This window comes from Grammomys surdaster, unplaced genomic scaffold (assembly GCF_004785775.1).
Source record: "Grammomys surdaster isolate TR1022 unplaced genomic scaffold, NIH_TR_1.0 125925, whole genome shotgun sequence".
Classification (NCBI taxonomy): domain Eukaryota; kingdom Metazoa; phylum Chordata; class Mammalia; order Rodentia; family Muridae; genus Grammomys; species Grammomys surdaster.
In genome coordinates this window covers 1399203-1423788 of record NW_021620749.1, presented here as the reverse complement: position 1 = coordinate 1423788, position 24586 = coordinate 1399203, and the positions used below count along the sequence as shown (strand labels likewise).

Here is a 24586-nt window from a genome sequence, read left to right as displayed (position 1 = left end):
AGAGAGAGAGAGAGAGAGAGAGAGAGAGAGAGAGAGAGAGAGAGAGAGGATGGTTAAGAGTCCAAGAAACAGGAATGGCTCCATATACTTTGCAGAGCACTTAGCAGTGTAAGAGCCTCAGGGACAGAGGGTCCTCTTGAAAGCAGGGACAGAGAGGGACAGTAGAGGGGGTAGCTGCTGAAAACCTAGGACTGTAGATATTCAACTTTTGTTACAAGAAAATGGAGTGGCTGGTTAGTCTTCCGGTCAACTTGACACAAACTAGAGTAATCTGAGGGGAGGGTCTAGAGGAAGTACTTCCATCAGACTGGCCTGCAGGCATGCGTCTGTGGTACTGTTTTGATTAATAATTGGTGTGGGAGGGCCCAGACCACTGAGGGCAGTGTCACCCATGGGTGGATGGTCCTGGGTGGTAAAACCAGGCAAGCAAGCTAAGCAGTGATGGAGAGTAAAGAAGTCAGCAGTGTTTCTCCATGGCGCCTGCCTCTGCTCCTGATTGAATTCCTGGCCTGACTTCCCTCACTAGATTGAGATGTGTATATCGCATAAACCGTTTATTCCCCAAGTATCTTTTGGTTATGGTGAGTTTTTTTTTTTATCACAATAGAAAGCAAATTAGGTCACATACTTGGAATTCTAAGAATAGAACCATTGAGAAGAAGTCTTTCCGTAAGGAGCGCACTGAGGGACTGTCCCTGAGAACAGACTAGAATCCTAGGGAAATCTATAAGAAGCCAAGCTGCAACTACCTGTCAGGGAGATCTGGTTTCTAGGAAGGAGCACACTGCTCTATTATGAACTCAGACTGGACAAAGGAGCCGTGCAGAGGCTCAGTCTCCTGGCCTGGCTCCTAAACTGCCATCCTGGTGGGGCATGTGGGTGTCTGCCTGTGTTTGAAGGGTCAGACGAATCTCTTCTCACGCTGTAAACATCAAGCTCCCTCAGCCTTTATTTTCTCTCTTCTGTCTGCTGTTGGACCATGGCCACACAGGGTCTTCTCTAGGCTCCTTCTCTCATACAATTCACATCTCATTGCCTCTGTGAGACTTCTCTGACCATCTTTGCCAAGATACCCACAGCTAGACTGGACCCCATCCCTAAGCTACTTCCCTTTCAGCAAGCACTTAACATGACCTAAAGCTTTGATGTTGGCTTGTGCAATTGCATCATTATAGCTCCCTATAAGACTCTTTCTGAGTCTGTCTAGTGCCATATTCTCAGCTCCCAAGCCGTTCAGCAGATACCCGATAAATTATTCACAGGAACAGGAGGGAAAAAAAAGCTCATTCTGGTAACTGTCTTAAGGTGTGCAGGCCCTAAAAGTTCAAACATCATTAAAATCTAAAGCTAAGCTGGAAAGGAAGAGTCGGGGTCTCCCAGGGAGGTGGTGCCTAGAGACACTGAGCATACACACACACACACACACACACACACACTACTCTCTCTCACACATACTGCTCTCTCTCTCTCTCTCTCTCTCTCTCTCTCTCCCTCTCTCTCTCTCTCACACACACACATTGCTCTCTCTCACACACACTGCTCTTTCTCTCACACATACTGCTCTCTCTTACACACACACACACACACACACACACACACACACACACACACACACTATGTTCTTCACCCTCTCTCATGGCTGAAACTCATATATTTAGGAGAGGACAACGAAACAAGATGAAGGTCTCCTAAACTACAATCCAACAACTGCATCCAATATCTGGTTATTTGGTGGATGCTCTAGACAGCAGCTATTGGATGGGGGAGCCATGGACCAGCTGGGATCGCAAAGCCATCTTTGATGGAGAGCTGGAATGGCTAGATTTAAAGCTAGGTTATAGAGTGCAGGTGCAGATACCTTAGGGCCCTTGCTTTCCCTGAGGCTGCTGGGCCAGGTGTGAAGGGAACATGGGCTATGAGTTGACTTGTCAACCCCTGCTGTGTCATCCCTCAGTGTATGAGCCAAGCATCACAAATAAGTGAGAAGCCTTGGCCAAAGAGAAACAGAAAGTGGCTCAGAATACGTATAAAACTAAGAAGGTGCTCTATAATCTAGGAGACAGATCCTCAGAATATTCCAGCAATTTCTCATAGGAATATAGGGTTTGAACTTCTTCGCCTTTTCAAAGATGTGAATAGCTAGCCCTGACTGAAGAAAGCAAGCACATCCTAGTAATAAGATGTACATATCTTAAAAATTCAAGCCAGGCATTATTATTAAAATGTAAAGCTAGACTCTGACTCGGGGGGGGGGGGATTATCCTCTATCTGGAAGTGATTTGTTTGGATTTGTCAAGGGCAGGAGGGGAAAATATATCATTTTTCTTAAAAGCATGTTGGCCTAAACTTAAATGTCCTTTTGTATTTGAGTATATCTGACTAATCACTTCTGGTAATTAAAATATTAGCCAATTGCTCAATCTTGTCATGAACACAACATATGAATAGGAAGACATATTCGATAATGTCTATGCATTATGCACAGGCATAGCACTATGTCGATTCCAACAATGTTAATTCACTTAAAAATATTTCTTGAGCACTGCCTGGGTGCCCACTGGATATCTATAGACCCTGGGAGAGAAAGATAAAAATATTCAAGACCTGTCTCTTCCTTACTTGAACCATGACCTAGACATGTTCATAGATATTACATGATCCCCATTTGTATGGAATTTGAAGGTTTGGAATCATAATCATTGGTTCTGAACATAGACGAAGTAAAAAGATAAGGCAATAAAATGAAGAGCTGGTGGAGAAGCAAAAGCTATGCAGACAAAGGTTAGGCTGTGCTTAGAAGCAGAAATGAACACTCCTCATCCAGAACTCAGAGGGGCACAGGGGAAGGGTGGCTTAGTGAAAGTGTTGGTCAGAGAGCTGCTGGCTTGAATGAGATTAGCACTGTAAGAGACGGCAGACAGCCTTCAGCTTGCACGTCTTCCATTTGAAGTGGATGCAGCCATCTTGACTTGTTCACAGATGCCCCTCAATGACCTGCATCATCTCCACAGCATGATGTTAAGATAGAGAAGACCACTGGAGTAGGATGTGGGGTTTTATGGCCAGATTCTGGTACCAGAACTGTGCCAGGCTTTTGGTCATTTGCTTGGACATTATGCACACACTTTGTGCATTTAGGGCTGACTAATGGAACTTCTGACTGACCTTATAGCCCTCATTTTTCTGGCCCAAATCAGAAAGGTTAATCTGGTCTCACCATCACCCAGGACCATAATTCTGTCAGGAAATCTTCTGTGCTGTATTTGATCTACCCGTTCTACACACCTTCAGACCTGTTCTCATGCTGGACTTGGGGCCCTGCAGAACCAGTTCTGTGCCTCATACCGTTAATATATTAATAATAGATAGTTCTTAAGATAACTAATGCAGAGCCACCTGAAGGATTAAGAAGGAAAAACAGAAAGGTTCCCAGAGGATGAAATCTCTCTTATAAAGCATATTAAAGATCCAATAATAATCCAGCCCTGTGGCTTAGACAAAAACAAAGTTTGTAGACATCAGAACTCACATTGACTCAAGAAATTATTCATATCTAGAATTATAAAAATCACTCAACTTTAAATAATGCATTAAGATGATAGCCACTTTGTGGTGATGTCTGGGATGCCCTAAGGTAACAATGTTATGAACATAGTATAGACTTTAAATAAAAGAACTTCTTAACCCAACCATACAGATGGTATAACCTTTTAAAGAAAAGGTTAGGCCTCTCATGACTTAAAGGCTTGCAAAGGTAGGGCAGTCATGCTACCTGGAAGTACTTTCTATGCCCTAAATTACACCCAAAGGAAAAGTGGTGGTATGGTCTCTTATATGAGCGCATACACAGGCTGTGTAGATGGAGTGGGTGCTTTTAGGACTTTAATGGCCGCCAAGAAAGGAAGAAGCCCCCAGAGGCATGTGTGGAGCCCCCTATACTCCAGAGATTCTAACAACTATCTGGGAGTCTGCTGGTACCCCAGAACACTCTGTTTCCTCCCTGCTCCTCTGCATTTGGCAGTATGCTCATGTACAAACCCAGAGCATTGATACGGTGTCACACCCAACTACAGTTACACAGTGGCTCATCTCGCCTCCTGCTGTTCTTGTCACCTCTAGGATGAGCAAGGTCCAAAAGTCATTATCACATCTTATCTTCATTTGCCTTTTAATAAATGCTAAGAACAGCAAACCACATGAATGAAAACACACAGACAGCCTGACCTCTCCCCTGCAGAGGCAGACAGAGTGAAAATGAAGTTAGGACTCTTTATTGCATCTGCCACAACCCTTGAGTCTATCTGGGAGATTACCTGCCCAATAGGTAATTCTCATTTTACATATTTTAATGCATTTATTAGAGCCTTATTTCAGTTTTGCCCTATGCCATAAGACCCAACACAGTGATCATAATTTAAAGAGGGAAGTATATATATATTTTTAAATAATGCCAGTGCTGTGGCTCAGGAAACAAAGCTATCAGGATGAATGTGCATCTTTGGCTGATCCATGAAGGAAAGGGTGTGGGGCAGCCCTTATAGATGGGAAAAACAAAAAAGGGTGTTTCCTTAGGTTAGCAGCCCACTGGCCTAGTGGATTCAGTCTGAAGCTTTGCTTCAGTTGTGCTGGGCATGGTTTTTCAGTATGGCAGCCAACATGTAATAACTGAATTTCTACAGAAAAGTTTCTATTTCTCTGGACACAAGGCCCAACCAGGGCCTTCTCTGTATCTGTAGTTGGGTGGATGGAAGTTCCTGGTCTTTTTTTTTTTTTTTAACTTAGACCATGAAGTCCTTGAACATGTCAGCACTTTGAAAGACTAGACCTTTGATTTATGTGGTTTGTCCATCCTCTCTCATCAAGTGTAAAGTTTTAGCTATCACTCACAAGCCCAGAGTATCCACACAAGGTCAAGCTGAAGGTCACGTTAACCCTTGACCTACATTTTCCAGTTTCTGTCATCTTCACTGAGTACCTTGGTAAAAGAGATCCCTAGTATTGCCTCCTGCTAAGACCCCTCTCTTCTCAAAGGCCCCCAAAGAAACAGTTTTTAAAACACAGCTCTTGACCATTGACTCTTCTCATCAAGCAGAGAGATGTCTTTCTTTCAACCCTGAGCTTTCTGGGCTCTGCTTGGACACCACACCGTAGTGTAAAGGATGTTGTCAGTGCTAGGGTTGGGGATGGCTGAGTGTGTATCCAAGGACCCCTGTGCTGGGGGTCTTCAGAGTGCTAATGCTGGGAGATGGTGGGGTCATAAGAAGTGGCAGGTCATGGGATACTGCCCTTGACGAGGCTTCAGGTGGTTCTGCATTAGTTATCTTAAGAACTATCTATTTTAAGAGTCTTTCCATATATGGTAACTTCTCGTCTCACTGTGTGGTCTTTTTGTACATGTATACCCCTCTCCCCCAAAGCCATTTACTATGAGGGCCTCAGTTCATAGTAACTGACGTCAACACCATGCCATCAGACCTCTGGAACTATGAGCTGAACCATCCTCCTTTACTAACAAAGTACCCATCCTAAGAAGATTTATTATAGTGATGGTAAGCTGACTATCTCAGTTTCCCACCAACCTTAAGGACATGGCTGGTTTCCATGTCTGTCATTTAGGATGCTTATACTTAGAGTTAAGCCACCATGTTAGGAGGATGTTCAGGCCACTTTCTGGAATGAATTACATGGGAGATATGGCTGGCAGAGACTTAGTAGTTGAGTTAGCCATTTTTTAAAAAAGTAGATCCCACAGCTATTGCTTGCTTTCCTCACTAGACTCTGACCAAATCTCAGATTTATGAATAAAATAAATGAATATTACTGTTTTTGGCAAATAATGGTTGCAGTGATTTGTTCTGCATCAATTAGTAAGAGGAACACCCACCCAGTGTAAGAACTGAGTATTGTCCACAGTAGACAGATGTTCTAAGCAATGGTCCTCACCTGGCCGATGGGCCTTTGGAACCGCCATGTTCACCACTCGTCCTCCATCCTGAGGTTTGGGGGGAGACGCAGTGAATCTGCAAATCCCCGATTCTGAAGGGGTACTGGAGGTCAGACTGTCCGTGTACTCATTTGTCCCTGCCGTCAACTGCTCGGAGGACGTGTCAGATATGAAGCACTCTGTGATGGTGAACTTGGCATGCCTCAGCTGTTCTTCCATCTTGGCGTGTTCATAGGCCCTGGCCAGTTCTTCATAGGTAGAGGAGGCACTTTCTGTGGAGACCATGCTGCTCCTTGCTCGGTCTATATCACAGGAGAGAGAAAAGAGGGACAGGGATGAGTTGGTGGCCTATGTTTGGACAACTGAATGAATGACCTTTCCTGGCCTGTGGATGTAATCTGCAGATACATTGTATCTAGACCAACTGGATGGATGACCTTTCCTGACTTGTGGTTGTAATCTGCAGATACATTGTATCTAGGGGAGGCTTGGCTGAGCCAGAAGGCTTTGCTTTGGCTGCTCTGGGGCCAGATTCATCAACAAAGTTCAGGGACTTCGCATCAAACCAGTTGCTGCAGTCAGATGTCTCAGCCTTGGGTATTTTATAAGTAAGCAAAGCCTTCCCCTTAAACCATTTGGCTTTTGGCAGGGACATTTGGGAGGCAGTGTCAATGCTGCAGCACTCTTTCCTGCTCCAACCAGCAAACACATCTGCACTGCAGAGGCTTGTAATTAGCATAAATATCCAAGCTTTGAAGTTCAGCTCCATGGGTGTCAACTTGGGAAGGAAGATGTGATGATCCTTAGATGATCTTTAGAAGATGACAGGCTGGAGAGGTGGCCCTGTCAGTGAAGTGTCTGCCATGCAAGCATGAAGACCAGAGTTTGATCTCCTGCACCCATGCTAAAAACTGCTATAGGAGAGGCAGGAGAAACCCTGGGGCTTGCTGGTGAATCAGTTTAGCTGAATTAGTGAGTTCCAGGTTCAGTGAGAGGCCCTACCTCAAAAAATAAGATGTAGGTGATTGAAGAAGACACTCAATGTCGACTTCTGGCCTCTAAGTGTACATGTGAATGGGTATATTCAAGTGCATACAAATGTGTGCATGCGTACACACACACACACACAGACACACACATACACACAGACCATACACACTGCACACACATGGACACACACACCCCACACACATATACACATACCACACACATATACACACACCACACATTACCCATACACATATATATGCACCACATTCACACCACACGGACACACACACAAACATATTCACATATATCCACCAACACTGTATACATACACACACACCATACATAGCACACACACATCACACACAAATACATAGATACACATATATACACCACACACACACACACACACACACTGAAAATTGACTTTTTCAAAAGGCAGAACAGTCCCCAGGATTCATCCTTTGCTGTTACCAATCTTGATGGGAACTAGAAAATAGGACAAAAACCAGTGCAAACAGGCCTTACAACAAGGCCATGTCACCTCAGTCAAAGGTGTCTCTCTATTTCAAATCTACAGAAAAGTTTTGAAGTCACCTCTGAGAACCTTCTAAGAGAAATAGCAGACATAAAAATAAATCCCCACAGTGACACGCCACCTTTGGAGCCCTGTTTTTGAAGTGTGTTGTGAAGAGGAAAAAAATGAGTATTAAAATTTTCTATAGCTATTAGATTCAGATATAACTTTACAGAGTTTAGAGGAGGTCACGCTCGGAAGTGAAGTCTTGGTGGCTGACACCATCAGCCTGATGGCTTGTTTGTCTTATAATCAACCTGGTTAATTGCCAGAAGGATCAGCCTGTGTTCCCTATAGGGGTGCTGTGACCTTGTCGGTGGAAGGATGTGAAGTTTGGGCTCTTAATCCTGGAGGTGGGAGTGGGTCAGACACCCTCAGAGCACAATCAGCAATTACTGCCACTGTGTGGGTGAGATATAAAAGTGCTTCTTTCTCTCTGCTGGGTGGGAACTACAAGGGAGAGAGAGCAGTATGGGTGGGAGACTCAAGACACCTGCAAAAGAGATAGATGCACTTCGGCTCGATCTTGCAAAACTCAGTAAGGCCTTGCACATAGGAAATGCTGAACACTTGGCCTGGGAACTGCCAGAGAAACGGTTGTTATTTGAAAGTGACCTTTGTGAGAGAAGCTAGGCAGGAGAAAAGGAAGGTTTCACAGGCTTCCCTCCTCACAAAGCCTGGGACGCCCTGCTAGGACCGAGAAGGGAGCATGCGGTGCCCACCTGTGTCCTGTGATGGGCTGACGCTGTAGCTGTCACTCTCCTTGTCCACGGATCCTGTAGCCCTGGGTGTAGGCAGTCTCCAGTCTGTGGTGAGGGTGTGTGCTGAGATGGTAGGGTGGGGTCTGTTAAGGGTCCACTGGCTGGCGTACCTGTTTCTCGCTGTGGGTCCAGCCTTTGCATTCCTCCTGGTGGTGGGATCTGCAATGAACAAGGGGTAATGTGTGTCTGTCTTCAGGGGTCAAGCACAGCAAGCAGCTGTCACCCTCCCTCCCTGCCTCCCTGCTCAGCCAAGCCCCTGGGAAGCCTTCTTTGGATTTTCCCCATTGAAAAGCCTTCTTGCCCTCTTTCATGACCTACTTACTAAGTTTGCCAGATATTTAAGTATTTTAAAAATCCCATAGTCAGAAGAACACCCCATTTGGAAGCTTTAGGTCAGAACTTTGCTTGTGGCCATTAATAATGGCCGAAACATTCATTTAAACTTTTTAAATATCAATACCTCCCATAAGACAAGTAAACTTGACCAAATGTGTTTGAACAAGATTTCCGTTCTGAGGTTCATTTACTCCTGAGGTGTAGACTGAACTACACACTACTCCCCATTCCACTTCAAGTTATGCCCTCATCTTGACTCCAGGGTCATGGAACATGATCTCATTTGGAAAAAACAGTCATTGCATACATAATCAGTCAAGAGGAGGTTTCAGGGGGACTAGGGTGGGTCCCTATGCTGTAAGACTGGTGGACTTATGAAGAGAGAGATACAGGAGGAGGTTGCCCCCTGCAGGGAGAACCAAGAAATGTGTCTGAGCCCAGGATGGCAAATGTCTGCTGAAGCCTTAGAACACTGATGTCAGTTGTTTCAAGTTTACTTATCAGTTCAGTCAACACTTTCCATTCGGTCATTTAAGCTGGAGCCCCTGGAGGCAAAAGACCACATTTTTTTTCTGTCCCAACATTCTCTCAGCATGTGACAGAATGTCTTTCGATGAGCATCATGGGAATTTTGATGAAGACTTGGACTATTTAATATGAACACCAAATAGTTAAATGATATCTGGATAATATGTGTCAACTGTCTATAAAAAATGTCAAGGTCCATGTGTATGTGGGCTCGTGTCTTCTTTAAGTCTGGAACTAAGGGCATCTGGTGAATAGGGAAGCATAGTCTTAGCTCAACCCTGCTGAACCAAGAGAAGGGACATACTAGCAGCAACGTGTGTTGGGCCCTAGAGCAGGCCAGAGCATTACCTTTCCTGAAATTCCATGGGCCAGGGGAGGTGTTCTGTTCCCTGGAGTGATTTTTCTGGGGCTCCAACTGAAAGTAGTCCAGGGTCCTGGAAGGGACTTTTCCATTTCTGAATTCTCTGCTTCTTAGAATGGCATAGCCTGGCCACTTTGTATTCAGCACTGGTACAGCTATTTCAAAGGAACAAACTGAGACCCAACTTTGGACATGGCTGTCTTTGCTCAATTACATGCTTCTGTGAACTCGGATGTCTCTCCAGGGTAGATGCAAGGGTCTGTCTTTAGAGCTGTCTATACAGCTGGCCCACAGTAATTGTTGGGATTGGTACTTAGCCTGGAGTCACTTCACGGATGAACAATGGCAGCTTAGGCATGACACAGCTCTTCTGCCCTTCTGCTCAGGCACCGTCTCTTACTTGGCCAGATGTGGCCTGATGCTGGCTGTCTGAGTCTGTAGTTGGGTGTGCACAGGACCATGGCTTGTCCATAATCCCCACTGGAGCATGAAATGCTGACACGGGGCATCAGGGAAAAACCTTTCTTTGCAAGTGGAAGATTTTCCCCTTTGCAGATTTCTAGTTATTGGTCTTTGAACTAATCCATCATTCTAGGATTTAGGAGAGGAACATTAAGAAGATGGCCAAATCAATACATTTTAAGATTTCTCTGGGTCATCAAAAGACCCAGTCCTGCTGCATGCTTTTGGCTACATTGATTTTTTTTTTAAGGCACATTTCATCTCTTGCAAAAATTCCATAGAAGAAGGCTTTATTAGAAGATAGTTTCTGGCTTGATAAGAATGCAAATGAGCTATGCCAAAGTGTCGGAGCCCTGTACACAACAAGGTGTGAATGATAATTGCGATTTTCCCAAGGAAGAGGAACATTCCGGAGAGGTCCTCCACAAGACAGAAAAACAGTGTCATGGGTAGGAGTCTAAATGTCTTCCAGGCACTATTGACTTGATAAGTGGAACTTAAATAGTACAGCTTGTTATTTAAATGCTAATGAGTCTTTTCTAGAAAATTACCCAGCCCCTTATGTAAGTTTTGAGGAATCTCATTTTTCTTTTTTTTAATTCTTTGGGTTTCAAATTGCAGCCACACTTGTAGAGGATTCTGAGTGCTCTCTTGGTCTGGATGCCTGGGCTAGGGCAGACTCAGAGTCCCTAACTCTCTTCTCAAGTCTCTGAGTTCTCATCTGGGTTTCCTGCCTTAGAAAGCTCTTTCTCAGTGTGGAGCTCAGATCTTCCTTCCCCACCGAGACCTCCCTATTTGGAAAATTTCTATTCAAAGCTATGACTCCTTTCAAGTTAATTCTATTCATTATCCCTTGTCCCCCTGGATGAGGACAGAGCTAGCAGTGGCCTGATAAATGTTGAAAATATAGGTCATGGTATCAGTTTTCTGAGCCGCAGGCCACAGTTCTGCTCTGTGCTATGCAGGTGTCCCAGGGTTAGAATCGTGTCAGGATGTGGGAAGCCAAGGTTACCTGACACACTTAAAAAAAAAAAAAAACAAAACATAACCAGGTTTTAGCAACCATTATTTTGTATCTGAATTGAACTTGGTGTGGTCGCTTCCAACAGAGATGCAAATACTTGGATTCTGCTTGGTGGTGACTTTGCTCATCTAGGGATTTTTCTGCCTCTGCATGGAAGATTCTTTGCCAACCTCCCAAGCCTCTAATATAAATACAACTTAGTGATTAAGCAGCTTGTTTGCCAAGCAGCCAATGAGTTAGAGGACAGGGGTATAAATAACTCCCGACCTTTCAACTCTGGGTCTAAATCTGTATTAAGTTTCTGCCCATTGAATCAAATTATTTTAATTATCCCAAATTCAGGATCAGAGAGGATTGTGTGGGTAATAGGTTAGTTACAAAGCATGTCACGTGTGGTGTGCTCACTGGATTAGTCTTCCTTTAATCATCTGCTATCTGGTCTCAGGTCTCAGATGAGGTCTCAGCTATGCACAGAGAACTCAGCAGCTTTCCCATGGTTAACAGCTGACCATTTCCCTATTTAAGTAGCAAACATTTATCCAGGGCTTATGGTGCATTGGATCATGGTATCACCTTGTCCACAGGAGCTATTTTTTTTCCTGTACTCTCTCATACCATCCTGGGTGACAGAGTATTTATTCAGAGTTATAGTAATAAAGAGTCAATGTGTGTTGTAAGCTTTTTCCATTATTTGGATACAACCTACTCACATCTTCCTATGTAGTTTTAAAATCATTTCTACATGAATTATAGAAGTCAGTACAATATAAATGCTAGGAAATCAGTTATTATATTGTATCATTAGTGTGTTGTGTGGGGGTGTTGAATCTACAGACACAAATGCCGTAGATATGAGAACTCACGATATGTATGTGATACATTTATATGTATGTGTACACACACATTCATGTATGTTATATAAGCCTTCCTTAGTTCCCACGTGTCTTTTACGTAGTATCATTTATACTCAAGAGGTCACACATAGTGGCTAAGTATAGGGCTTTCCGAATCATGTTGCCTGGTTTTCAAGGCTAGTTTCATTATTCAAAGGCTATGCAACTCTGGCTTTGTGATTTTATTTGGGTAGGCCTGTATCTCTCATTTCTGAGACTGGTGACATCACTGCCACCTCTAGCTTTGGGTGATCTGAATGTGTCAGAGCACTCAGGGTATGAAAGTCTATGGTGCCTGAGTAGCAGACCCTCAGCCTGCGGGAACCCCAGCCTGTTGGAAAACGTCCTAGGTGTATTGGGAGGATTCAGTGGGTTAACTGAGAGAGCTAAAATCTTGGTTTAGACAGTTTGACAGAAGAATGCCCCTTAACAATTCATAAGCCAGACTTCTCAGATTGGTGAAGATGGCCAGGAATGGGCAGGCAAGGACCAGGCTGAGAGCCATATGATCAGGTCACTTGCTGAGGCATAGTGGAGGGCTGTGAAGTTGCAGGGCTGGGCAGGAGAGGGGCATGGTAAAGACTTGAGTTTTCCTGGCTGAGGCTCAGCTGCCTCCCCTGGTTTCTCTGTATTGGAAGGTTGCAGCTTGTGGGATGGGGACATCGCATCTGGGAAGTACATCTATGATCCAGGTCCACATCTGGCAGGGAGCCAGGACCTGTGGGCAGACCTTAGCCCAGTAGTTCTCTCAGTCATAAAGCCCCAGTGCAGAAATGGCACCAGTCTTGCTAGATAATTAAGGGGGTGAGGGAAAGACATGGGAGGGGAGCTCTTCTCAAAGCCCCAGGGTCTATGATTCCTGGGCTTATGAATTCTTAGCAGCCAGCACAGCTGTCTGAGACTTAGGGGTGTTTGTTCTGCTATCAGGTTGAAGGGAACTGGGCAAGTCATTCCCCTCTCGGGACCTTGACTCTCTTGTCTATGTGTGAGGATTGAATTACATGTGAACTTGACGATCTGTGTCACTGGGCAGTGAGAGGACCAGATGCCAGCACCAGCACTTGGTAACTATTTGACCCTCAATATCAAGCCATTCTCCAACCAAGGACTCAGCCAACCACTGACCACAAGTATCTAGAAAATAAAACTTGTCAAGCTAGAACATGTAGAGATGTCTTATCACCATTCTCTAAAATGTGATGAGATAGCAGCTATCCATATATGGTATACAGTGTGCATACAATGTACACATGGTGTACATATGGCAGTGTATATACGGTGTTCACACAGTGTACACACAGCATACACACAGTGTACATATGGTGTAATACCATGTACATACAGTATCCAAGGCACTATAAGGAATATGCACATTATTTAGAGTATATGTGAGGATGACTACATCTTATATAGAAACACTGGACCACTGTGTTCATTACCATTTGTGAACTTAGCACAGCACAAGCTAGAGTCACCTCAGAAGAGAGACCATCAATTGGGAAAATGTCTCTATCAGACTGACTTGTGGATAAGTTTGTGGGGCATTTTCTTGACTGATGATTGCTGTGCCAAAGTTCAGCCCATTGTGGTTAGTGCTGCCCCTGGGCAGGTGATTCTGGGTTGTATATGAAAGCAGGATAAGTAAGTCACAGAGAGTAAGTCCAGTAAGCAGCACTCCTCCATGACCTCTGTATCAGCTACTGCCTCCAGGTTCCTGTTGTGTTTGAGTTCCTACCCTGACTTCCTTCAGTGATGGGCTATATCCTGGGGTGTGTAAGCCGGAATAACTCTTTTCCTCCCCAAGTTGATGTAGAAATGAACTAAGAGAACCATTGTACACAAGGTACTTGAGCAGCCATAACTTGGAGGTCCAGGAACCCATAGGTATCAAGGAGAGATGAGATTTAATGGAGAATGTTCTGTACACAGGTGAGCAATCTGATGAATGAATGAGTAACTTTCAGATATCCAGCCCATAAAAAAAAAAAAAGCAATCATAGGTCATCACACTTGCAGACTTTGCTACTTTTCCCAGGAGAAGATCTTGTGGGTGGGCCTCTTTCCATCAGAAGGGAGGAAAGAATGTGCTTTCTCTGGGAGGTTAGAGCACACAGATCTGCTGAACAGAAATCTCTGGAGATGGATGAGAGAGAAGAGTAATGGACTGAGTTCCCGGGTCCTACGTAAGTAAGTTAAATGTCGGTTTACTTCTATCCCTGCCACTCTGATCCCAGCACTCTATAGTTGATCAGCACTAAGGCATGTGCTGCGAGTACATGCAGGGTGTGAACAGAGCCCTGGGTTCAAGTGTATAACATCAGTGTCATCTGTGCAGGAGGAAGGAAGGAAACTGGGCAGAAGACAGAGCCAAAGTGTATGTCTTCACATGGGGGTGGGGGGAGAGCAGTGAACGACACATTGTTTCCATTCCTTATCCACAGGAGAAGAATTTGGCGCAACTCTCTGGCAAGCTAATAAAATGCTTGGGAACACAAACTCTGCAGTGCTGTTGTGTTTGTATACAGACAGCAGTTTTCCGATTCTCTAGTAATAAATAAAGGCTCCTGCAGTAGCAACATGATCCTAACATAGAGGACAGAAGAATGATGCTTTTTTGTAGTTGAGGCCATGGGGAATAGAGTTGGATCATAGAAACCATTGGGACTGGATCCCAGAACCTCCCTGGGTACCAAAGCCTCCAGATGCTCAAGATTGTTTGACACAACGACACGGTGTTTGCCTAGAACTTGTGTGTGTCCTCCCACACACTTCCAACCACAGATTCCTAATAGTACCTAATTTAATGCAAATGCTATAGAACTCTGTTACACCGCACATCTGAGGGAACTGTGATCAGGAAGCCTCAACCCTGCTCGGTACAGGTGGAATCTTTATGAGGAGTTCTGATGGGTGTGCAGCTGCACCCACAGAGGGATATCTCTCTGCAAACACAACAAGCTCTAATGAGCTGGGCTTAGGCCATAGGATCAGAGAACTGTGTTAATACAGAGGTGACAGCTGGTTAGAGGTGGTGGCAAGCTCCAGGGAGCAAGAGCAAGCAAGGATCTAGGTTCCAGAACATTCCTGAAGGCCAAGCTTCTGAAGGTGCTGTGGGGCCAGTCATTTAGTGTCTTCATTAAAAACAAACACAACACACACATACACACACACAACTTGCATATTACTGTTCTCTACCATGTTTAGGTTTGAGAATGTAGTTAATGGGATAATCAAAAGATTGCAGACATCCTCAATAGAGTGTTTTTAGGATGACAACAATTCCATCTTAGGATGGGAGGAGAGAACTGGAGGGTGGTGCCCGAGCTTGAATCACTTTGCTTTCTGTCAGTGTGGTTTAATGAGATTCACCACAAAGGAAAGAAACATGTTCTCAAGTTGTAGTGTTTCCAGGTGACAGCCAGGCTGTATCCTGGGACAATGTCATAGGACTATCAGAATGGAACCCATAGACATGGCTTGGCTAGAGTTTCCAGGTGACAGCCAGGCTGTATCCTGGGACAATGTCATAGGACTGTCAGAATGGAGCCCACAGACATGGCTTGGCTAGTGTTTCCAGGTGACAGCCAGGCTGTATCCTAGGACAGTGTTGTAGGACTATCAGAATGGAGCCCACAGGCATGGCCTGGCTTGGGCAGCTGTTTCTGTCTCCTGCTCTCTTAACTGCTTTCATGGCAGCTCGCCAGCACCCCAGGGCTGGGTCTGCTCCAGTGCTCCAGAGAGTCTTGGGGTTTTTCCCTCCCTGCTCTCTCCTGACAGCCAGTTCCAGATCCCTTTGATGACCTTGGTTCCCCTCTGACCCTGGTTTAACCACCTCCTCCTCCATGGAGGAGTTCCCACCAAACCCAGGTCCAGGGGGCTCCTCCCACTGTCCCTGTACCTGACTGGCCTGACTCTGCACCTCTTTACTCTGTCTTTTTAAAAAATCTACCATTTCCTGAGAAAGAAACCACACATCTTGTGTAATATCTGCCTTCCCACTAAAATTAAAAATCCACATCTCTCCTCCTTCTGTTTGCAGTGCATTCCCAACACTGAGTATGAGCCATTTATGCAAAGTGAGATCCGAATAAACATTTCTAAATGCTGAGTGAATGAATCCTTCTATTTCCCCAGTGACGAATAACAACTTCATAGCCATGAGACACGTAGCACACTCCACCCATGGTTCCTGCCTGCCTGCTGCAGTACCTGGTTTACAGTGTCTGGACGTGGTGCAAATTCATCTCTGATATTTTAAATGTCATCAAAACCACTTCCCATTATCCCAGAGCACATTCTTGAGGTTGCTGGAAGTTTCTGGTACATTCCTATAATTGCCTCTGCTCCTGCATTAACTGTTTGTGATGCCATTGTGTATGCCTTTGCTCTCAAAGGCCGTTCAAAGGAAAGCATGATTCTGTGTTGCTTTTTACCTGGCAGATGGAACCAGTGTGCTGAGATCAAGGCAGGCAAGACATATCTTCTAGATGTGTCAACTTTCCTTTGATTTAAGAGCAAACATAGCCTAAAATCTTAAGAGGCTCAAGCCAGGTCTCAGCCCACAGCGGTAAAGTCAGTACAGTCAAGTCAAAGCGGTCAAGACCTTGAAGCATTTTAGTAACAAGGTTCTTACAAGCCCAGAGAGCTACTGGTTCCTACTATATGTCTTCAGAACATACTGACATCTTCAGAAGGGTGGAGATAAGCTTAGCACAAGGGACAAAGCAAACATGGCTTCAACATGGTGAAAGCCACAGTCTCAGGTGATCCTTAGCTTTGTTCAATGCTGTCCTGAGAGTTATAACCTGGTTTGGGAGAATCAGTCATGTCATGAAGCTCACTGCATGGCATAATCTAGAATTTGTAAGCCACAGCCTCCAGCAATGCATCATGGGTTTCCTCATGATACTATATGGCTCTAGAAGTGTGGATTTTTGCAGAGAGAGTGATTAGGGACTTACAAGATAGACAGCAAAGCTTCCAAAATGACAATTGGGACATCAATTTCTCACCCTTTGAGGGGATTTATGAATAGTTTCAATTATGAAGAAACAAGACTATCTAATTAATAAGCTAGATGCATATTAGGAAACTTCTTTGCAGTAATTAATTTCCATCTATTATCAATGCAAATATGAATAACTAAGCAGAACAAAATCTCTAGATTAGCCAGAACCATCATTCTTCTCTGTGTGTTTAAGAGACAAATGTTAGCTTTGAGGTCGGACATGTCTACGGCAGCTTTCTTGGACTATCTGTCTGAAACTCCATCTTCCAATGCCTGAAACAAAGACTCTGATGTCACTTTATGAGTCAGGACCTTGAAAGGTTGCTGTAGATAACACATGTGAGATTGCTTCTCTCCCCCAAATGGGACAGTGCCCAACATATTCAAGTTAATCATCTTTCTCTCTTCCATGTTGTATAAAGTTCAAAGGATTAAATTCACCTGAAATTTCTAACAATTTCTACAGTAAACCAAGACTAAGGTGTGTTGGTTTGAGTTGACACACACCTAACAATAAAGGACATCTCAATATCCCAATTCAAAGTTCATCACATCTATTGCTCGGGTGTGTGATTGAGAAGCCTCTGCTTTTATTTGCGAGGGGCATGGATACTGTCAGTATTGACAACAGCCACACATTCCAAGGGCTGCTGAACACTCACTCGTTCCTGGCCGAGCGTCGGAGACATCCACTAGGGGCCCGGTGGCCTGAGACACCGATTGGTAATGCACCGTGTGAGTCACTGTCAGCGACTTCTGTTTGGCTGCCTCCCCAAAGTCAGCATCTGTCAACAGGACCGTGGAGCGGTCATCTGCAAGAGGAGGCACACAGGAAGGCCAAGTGTGTTTAACAAAGATGAGAACAAATGACAGTCTAAAGACACACACACATACACACACACACATACACACACACACAGGGGGGGGCTTGGCTTCTTGTGAAAACAACATCCAGGGGGGGCTTGGCTTCTTGTGAAAACAACATCACTTGGTGTAGCTGACCATTTGGCATACTTTGGGGTTCACGTGTTTTTCCAAAGTTTGCCAGATATACTGTACGTTGTCAATGTTCCCAGTGATAGGGTTGCCCTGTGAGACAGGCCTTTTCAGCTGCTGGAACACTCTGTGGAACTAGGCCTTGCAGTCTCCACACTGGGGTTGGCTGTCACACTGACCTTGGTCACTGTTTGGAGAAGGGGGAAGAGGACTATCCTAAGGAACTTAATGGTTCCTCTCCTTTTCTGCTGCTACTTCTGGCCTTTAATCTTTAGTACATGCTTTGACTGATTACAAGGATGTCTCTCTTATAAGTCCCTCAGGGAACAGGCTCTGGGAAGCTGAGGAGGCAAGAGCCAGGGCCTTGGGGTCCCAAGGGGAACAGCTGTGTAAGATGCAGTGCCACTGTCTGTCTGAGGACTGTCATTATCTTTCCTGTTTTCTTTAGAGTTCTCTGACACAAAGGGAGACTTTGGTTGGGAAGTATAGACTTTCTGTACATTTTCAGAGACTGTAAGTCAGGCTAATGTTCTGATTATCAGTCAGCCAGGACCTGCTACAGCATGTCTGAAGGGATTGGGGGAGGGGTTACTGATGCTATGTTCATAAACAACACAGCAAGGCTTCTGTGCCCAAAAATGGCTCTGAACAGAGAGAACCTTACAAAACCCAGTTGCTCAGGCTCTGGCAGGGGAGGAAAGGCCTCTTGAAGTTAGAATCAGATTTCTTGGCAGAGAACTGGAGAGGAGGCTGCCAAGCTGTCTCTGAGTGTCCCAGCGGGTGGCACGGCACAGGTTGGTATTGAAGATGAGTGCCAGAGCTGGGCTTGGAGGCTTGGCTCTGAAGCTGTCATTCAAACCCTCATAAAAAGTGGGATTTTTCACAGAGATGTAGTCTCGAAATTACAGCTGAAACCAGAGGACCCCCTATGTACATTGGTTTATCCTTCACAATGCAGCTGCACTGTGGATTCTGGTAGGTAGTTAAGATTTTAAGATAAGATTCTCTGCTGGGTTATAAACCTGTCCTGGGAAATGTCAAGTGCCTCCTCACTGATTGCGAGGTTGGCCATTCATTCTGGGCAGAAATGAATGGTGGTCTAATGTTGGATCCTTTATAACCAAAGCCTGGAGTGTTTCCTAGTAATTAGAAAATGACATCGACCCACTATGTTGGAATTACAGGAGACAAATGATGGTCAGTGACAGACGATGCCGGGCAGATTGTGATGGATCTCTGGCTGCGGGTCATGGTGACATACAGCGATGACTGGCAAGCCATCTGGTATTCAGCCTACAATAAAGAGCCCGTGGAAGCCATGCACCATGGACAGGCTCCATCTTACTGTAACAGGCCTTTGAAGGATTATGAAGGGTCTGAGGAGGGACACTTACAAATGTCCTCTATACCCCTCACTGTTATATAACCACTGTGACCTGTCAAGCTCCCCAGACTCCCCGCATTTGCAAATCAACACATGGTGTTGGCCTAGCAAAGTGCATGGCCAAAGGTGATTTTAATTTTAATGCCCTATCTCTGGAGGTCAGTGAGAGAGGTATTATGCAAGTCCGCGCAGCAAAAACATAGACAACCAGAAGTAAAGCATGACCTTTGGTTTGCACTGAGAAAAACTAACACACCCTACTGCACTTGAGAGAAATCGAGGCTTCCTATTTGACATGGACCTAAGAATTAATGGGAGTCACGTGACTGAGGGCTGGACTGAACTTGGTCATAGTTTTGTTAACCGAGGCTATGCCTGGACTGAATGCTGATGTAGGGAGGGCAGACTGGGCCTTGGTGTTTCAAAGTCATCAGCTCAAGATTCCTTTCAAGACAGTGGGACAAGGAAAGGGTGAAGGTGACAGAGGAGACTTTCCTTCTACCTGACCTCCTCTTGCAGCCTTCCTGATAGGGGGTGTTCAGGGATCACACTGGGAGGCAGGCAGTGTATCTAGGCCATGGGGAAATGGCTGCATTTGTTTTGGAAGGGTCCCCTGGCATTCACTCCACAGAAGCCCTTTTCCCTTTGGCCAGTTGTGAAAACCTTTCCACATCTCATAGAAGAGCAGTCTCTTTCCTGTGAGCCAATAGACGGTTAAGGGAGTAACATGGAACGTGCTAAAAGAGACCATGGGATTTAGGTAGCTCTTGATAACTGTTAGGGGCTGCCATAGTTGTTACCAGTCACAGGAAGATGGCAGGTCAAGGTGCTGGGTTTGTGGTGGATAGGCCACAGTGCCTGTCATTTTTCATGGCTTCTCTTAAAACTGAGAAATTTGGGGGCAGGAGAGTTTGTGGGGTGGAGATCTGGCTGTTTCTCTCAGTCCAGGATGCTATGCGATGCTGGGAATAGAGAGACAGCCTACATGGAGGCATTTATTTGTTTAAGTCTTAATCAAATCTTGAAGGTTTATTTAATGTAGGCTGCCCTTGTCAGGGTTGGCAAGGAGAGAGAGCACAGAGGACTTCTAAGATGAAGCTTTACAAGGCAGCCTGAGGAACGCACTGTGCTGTTAAGTTTTCATCATTGGAGGGACAACGGTTTCTCCAGGAAAGGCCCAAAGTGAGCAGGGTTGTGGAAGTCTTGTGGTATACTGACTGGAGCTTATTATTCCCCTCAGCTTCTCTACTCATGGGGCATGCAAACTATTCCCCTGTCAAGGGCTTCCCTCACTGGCATTTCAGGATGAGGAGGCATGGTGGCCTCTCATCCTGCAGCCACCATTCCCTAGAATGTAACTGGCAGGGCACCTTACCTATGGTCTCCATGGTGTCTCTCTCTTCAATCAAGAGCTGAGCCCTGGGTATATCAATGTGCATTCTCAGAGTCTGTTGCTGTTTGCTTAAGGTATCTGAAGTCCGTGTGTTCTTGCTGAGAGTAAGAGAGAGCATGTGTTAGCCGACCCAGTTCAACATGACGTTACAAAGACACGTTACTCTATGTCAACCTGGTGTATTGTTTAACTATGAAAGCAGCTTGAAGAGACAAGAGGGCAACGTACATGACAGAAAATGCCTTTCCTTCAATCAAGAGATTCATATGTATTATGATTAATTTTCAGCAAAGGAGATTCAGAACATATATACTTCTAATAGGTGGAATCAATAATGATCAATCTTGAAAAAAATTCCTATTTCTTGGGTAAGGATGAGAATAATTCTTAAAAAGGGACATTCAGACAATGACATGTATAGTTATATTCTATCTGTCTATCTATCTGTCTATCTATCTATCTATCTATCTATCTATCTATCTATCTATCATCTATCTATCTATAGTGACGACAGCAGGGGAGGAAGCCTGTGAACAGCTGGGCACTGGACGGTAGCTTCACTAACAGAGCTGTACTGATATCTAGTATCCTTTTGTTCATCTTCCAGTGACAAGCCACATGCCTTGTTAGCATCTCCAACATCACTTTGGTTTTCCTAGCTGAGCACTATTTTGAAATAGAAAAAAAAAAAAACCTCAATTACTAAAATAATTTTATCTCAAAATTTGTGTACCAGAAAATTACTCTGAGAGTGAATTCTCAAGTAATGGGGGTAGGTAGTAGAACCGCCTGGGATAATCACAGCCGGTTACAGCCGGCAGCTCTGAGTTAAACCTTCGTGCTGAACAGCCGACAGAGGCCTTAATTAGCAATCCACTTAGGGGTGGTTCAGTCTTTCATACAGATGTGCTAGATGTTTAAATGTTTTCTGAAGCACCCCCTAGCAAGTGGAAGGCATTGGGATACTTCTTCTTCACTGAAGCTGTTGATGGTAGGCCTAAGTCCAGGGGTAGAATCTTCAATATATCTACAGGGTGATTTCTAGAATCAGGTTCACATGATGGTTGCTTAATTCTACTTCCTTCCTTCTTCCCTCCCTCCCTTTTAATGTCTGTCTGTTCATCTGTTTATCTTTTATGCCTGTGCATGTGGAGGCCCTCTGGGTCCTCTAGGTTAACGTTGGGTGTCTTCCTCAGTAGCTCCTTATTGTATCTTTTTGAGATAGAGTCTGGTTGAAGCCAGGGCTAGCTGTTTATGCTAGGCTAGTTACCCAGCAGGTATCCAGTGACACTGAACCAGCTATACCTGACTTTTTTTTATGAGTGCTTGGGATTTGAACTCAGGTCCCAGTGCTTGTATAGCAGGCTCTTTACCCACTGACCCATCTCCCAGCCTCATTTGTTCGTTACATTCAAGGGAGAGCAAGGTCTGCATGGTGCATTTAAAGTGTTTTTTTCTCCAATAAAGGAATCCCTAGATCTTTGTCTCCTTAGTTCTTTCTCACCCACTCCTAAACCAAGTAGCTGATGGAACCTAGATCATCCAAACATCATGTCCATTTGAGAAAGCCCTGTACGATGCCTGTTGAAGCCCAGGTTACAACTGGATATTTTACGACACCCCCTCTCTTCATGTGAATGTAAACAAAGCACCTCACAAGCAAGGCTACATTCAGATAGATAGATAGATAGATAGATAGATAGATAGATAGATGATAGGTAGATGATAGATAGAGATAGATTGATATAGATAGATAGATAGATGATAGATAGATAGATGATAGGTATATGATAGATAGATAGATAGATAGACAGACAGACAGACAGACAGACAGACAGACAGATGGATGATAGATAGAAATCTGCTTCTGAATGCAGTGCTCCTCTGGGTGCTTCATCTTGAACCACATTTCTTGCTCTACAGACTCGTAACTGGGTTATATACCCCAATCATGCCAATGATGTGCAGCCCACATTCAACCCTTTTGGCCTGGTTTTTCATACGGTCTCTATACACTTTCAAATTATTTCACTTCCCATTGCACTTGTGGTTTTAAAAAAAAATGAAGAAAGGAGAAAAGTGCAGAGATTCACACAGTTGCAGAAAACGAAGAGCATTTGAGATCCCTGGGGACTGTGTGCTGCCTACCATATGCTTCTACCCTCTGAATTTCCACAGAAACACACGGGCAGCCTCTACCCTGTGAATACCCAAAAGACCCGTTTAGAAGCCACTGAAGACTCAAACACGTCCCTGTACCAAAAGTAGAAACCCGAGATCCATTCCTTCTCCTTAAGAATAGTTATTAGGAAGCAGCTGGTCTGACACGTTATGAGCACCAGGAACAGGTTACAGTCAACTGACAATGAAGGATCCCTGTCTCAGGGACATAGGCAACAAGCTAAGTAACCCCTGTGAAGACTCTGCTGGTGTGGGATGATGACGCTGTATGACAAGGACAGTGAGGAAGTGAGGGCTGGTGGGACAGTCCCATATCTCCAGAGAAGATGCTGCCAGGTCCCACAGTGAAAAGGCAAGCAAATGGCTCAGTGAACCTTGAGACCCAGGCCCTTACCAGTGAGGCCTCTGTGTGTACTTCCTGTTCCATTTGGAGAGGGCATATCCCCTGGCCCCCCTGCAATGTCCTTGTGATGCCTGCTTAGCAGCCATCTTTTTCAGTAGGCCAGGTTGGCCCTGCGGGGGAATCCCTCCTGTCCTAGCCCCATTCCCTACTTAATTTAGTTTTCTTGGCACCATCTCCAGCGTATGTTTAATCAAGTCAATTAAACACATGTAATTGGCTTATCTTATTCATTATCTGTCTCTCCCACTGGATTCACATCTCCACAGGGATAGACTCATCTGCTCTGGTCCTTACACGTCCCCAGAACAGCAGGTGGCCCAAGGAGGTTCTCAATAAATATTAAATGTGTCATGTTATCTTGTGTGACAGGACATGAGCTTAGTAACCTTAGTCTCAAAGACTTGGCCATGGTTGATAAGCTTCCAGGTCTAAACGGCTAAGCTCCAACTAGGGTGTTTCATGAGATTAATATTTATGGCCATGCTTGGTTTTCTATTGTTTAACATGTAAAGGATGATCCTCAAAACCTATCACCGTTGGTCATTATAGACATAGGAAGCCTTTAAACAATGTAGCTAGAAGAAACCTATTTGTAACTTAGAGGATTCTAATGGCGTTTGTTTTTTTGTTTGTTTTTGGTTTTCTGTTTATTTTGTTTTTACTGTGGAAGCAAAATGATGATATGTTTACATAGCACAGGACTCAGCTGAACAGTTTCAAACAGCTATCAAAATATGACCTCTGATCAGCCATTCCATATTTTGCTATTTGATTAAAACAGCAGTGGCAGGGAAAGTGGACAGAGCTTTATAAGACACCGTTTTCTGTCATCCAGTGAGTTTGTTATCACTATGATTCTTTAATGTCTTTACATTTCCTTAAATCCATATGGGTCTGTTGTGCGTGTGTGTGTAAGTGTCTGTTCATGTATGAGTGTGCATAAATGTGTATCTGTATCTATGAGAGTGTGTATAAATGTGTGTCTGTGTAATGAGTGTGTATCTGTGTGTATGATTGCATGTTTGAGTGTGTGTAAGCATGTGTGAATGTGTCTATGTATAAGTGTATATCTGTGTATATATAAGTATGTGTGTCTAAGTGTGTCTGAGTATATGAGTGTAGGTTTGTATCTATGAGTGTATATTCACGCATATGCATGAGTGTGTGTGTAAGTTTGTATATGTATGACTATGTATAAGTGTGCATATATGACTGTGTATGAGTGTGTATGTATGAGTATGTTTATGAGTGTCTGTGAGTTTCAGTGAGGATCTGTGTATGTGTGTGTGTGTGAGAGAGAGAGAGAGACAGAGAGAGAGAGAGAGAGAGAGAGAGAGAGAGAGAGAGA

The 24586-nt window shown here is 44.4% G+C and overlaps 1 protein-coding gene across 1 annotated transcript in view; it reads right to left on the bottom strand.

Annotated features, from left to right (window-relative positions):
- Dscam (DS cell adhesion molecule) overlaps nucleotides 1-24586 on the bottom strand; it is a 479658-nt gene that overhangs the window by 10480 nt on the left and 444592 nt on the right. The window contains exons 29-32 of the mRNA XM_028752551.1: nucleotides 20637-20752; nucleotides 17544-17693; nucleotides 8231-8428; nucleotides 5944-6246 (exon numbers count right to left, since the gene is read on the bottom strand). Of these exons, the coding sequence (XP_028608384.1) occupies nucleotides 5944-6246; nucleotides 8231-8428; nucleotides 17544-17693; nucleotides 20637-20752 (767 nt within the window). The remainder of the gene's footprint in view (nucleotides 1-5943; nucleotides 6247-8230; nucleotides 8429-17543; nucleotides 17694-20636; nucleotides 20753-24586) is intronic.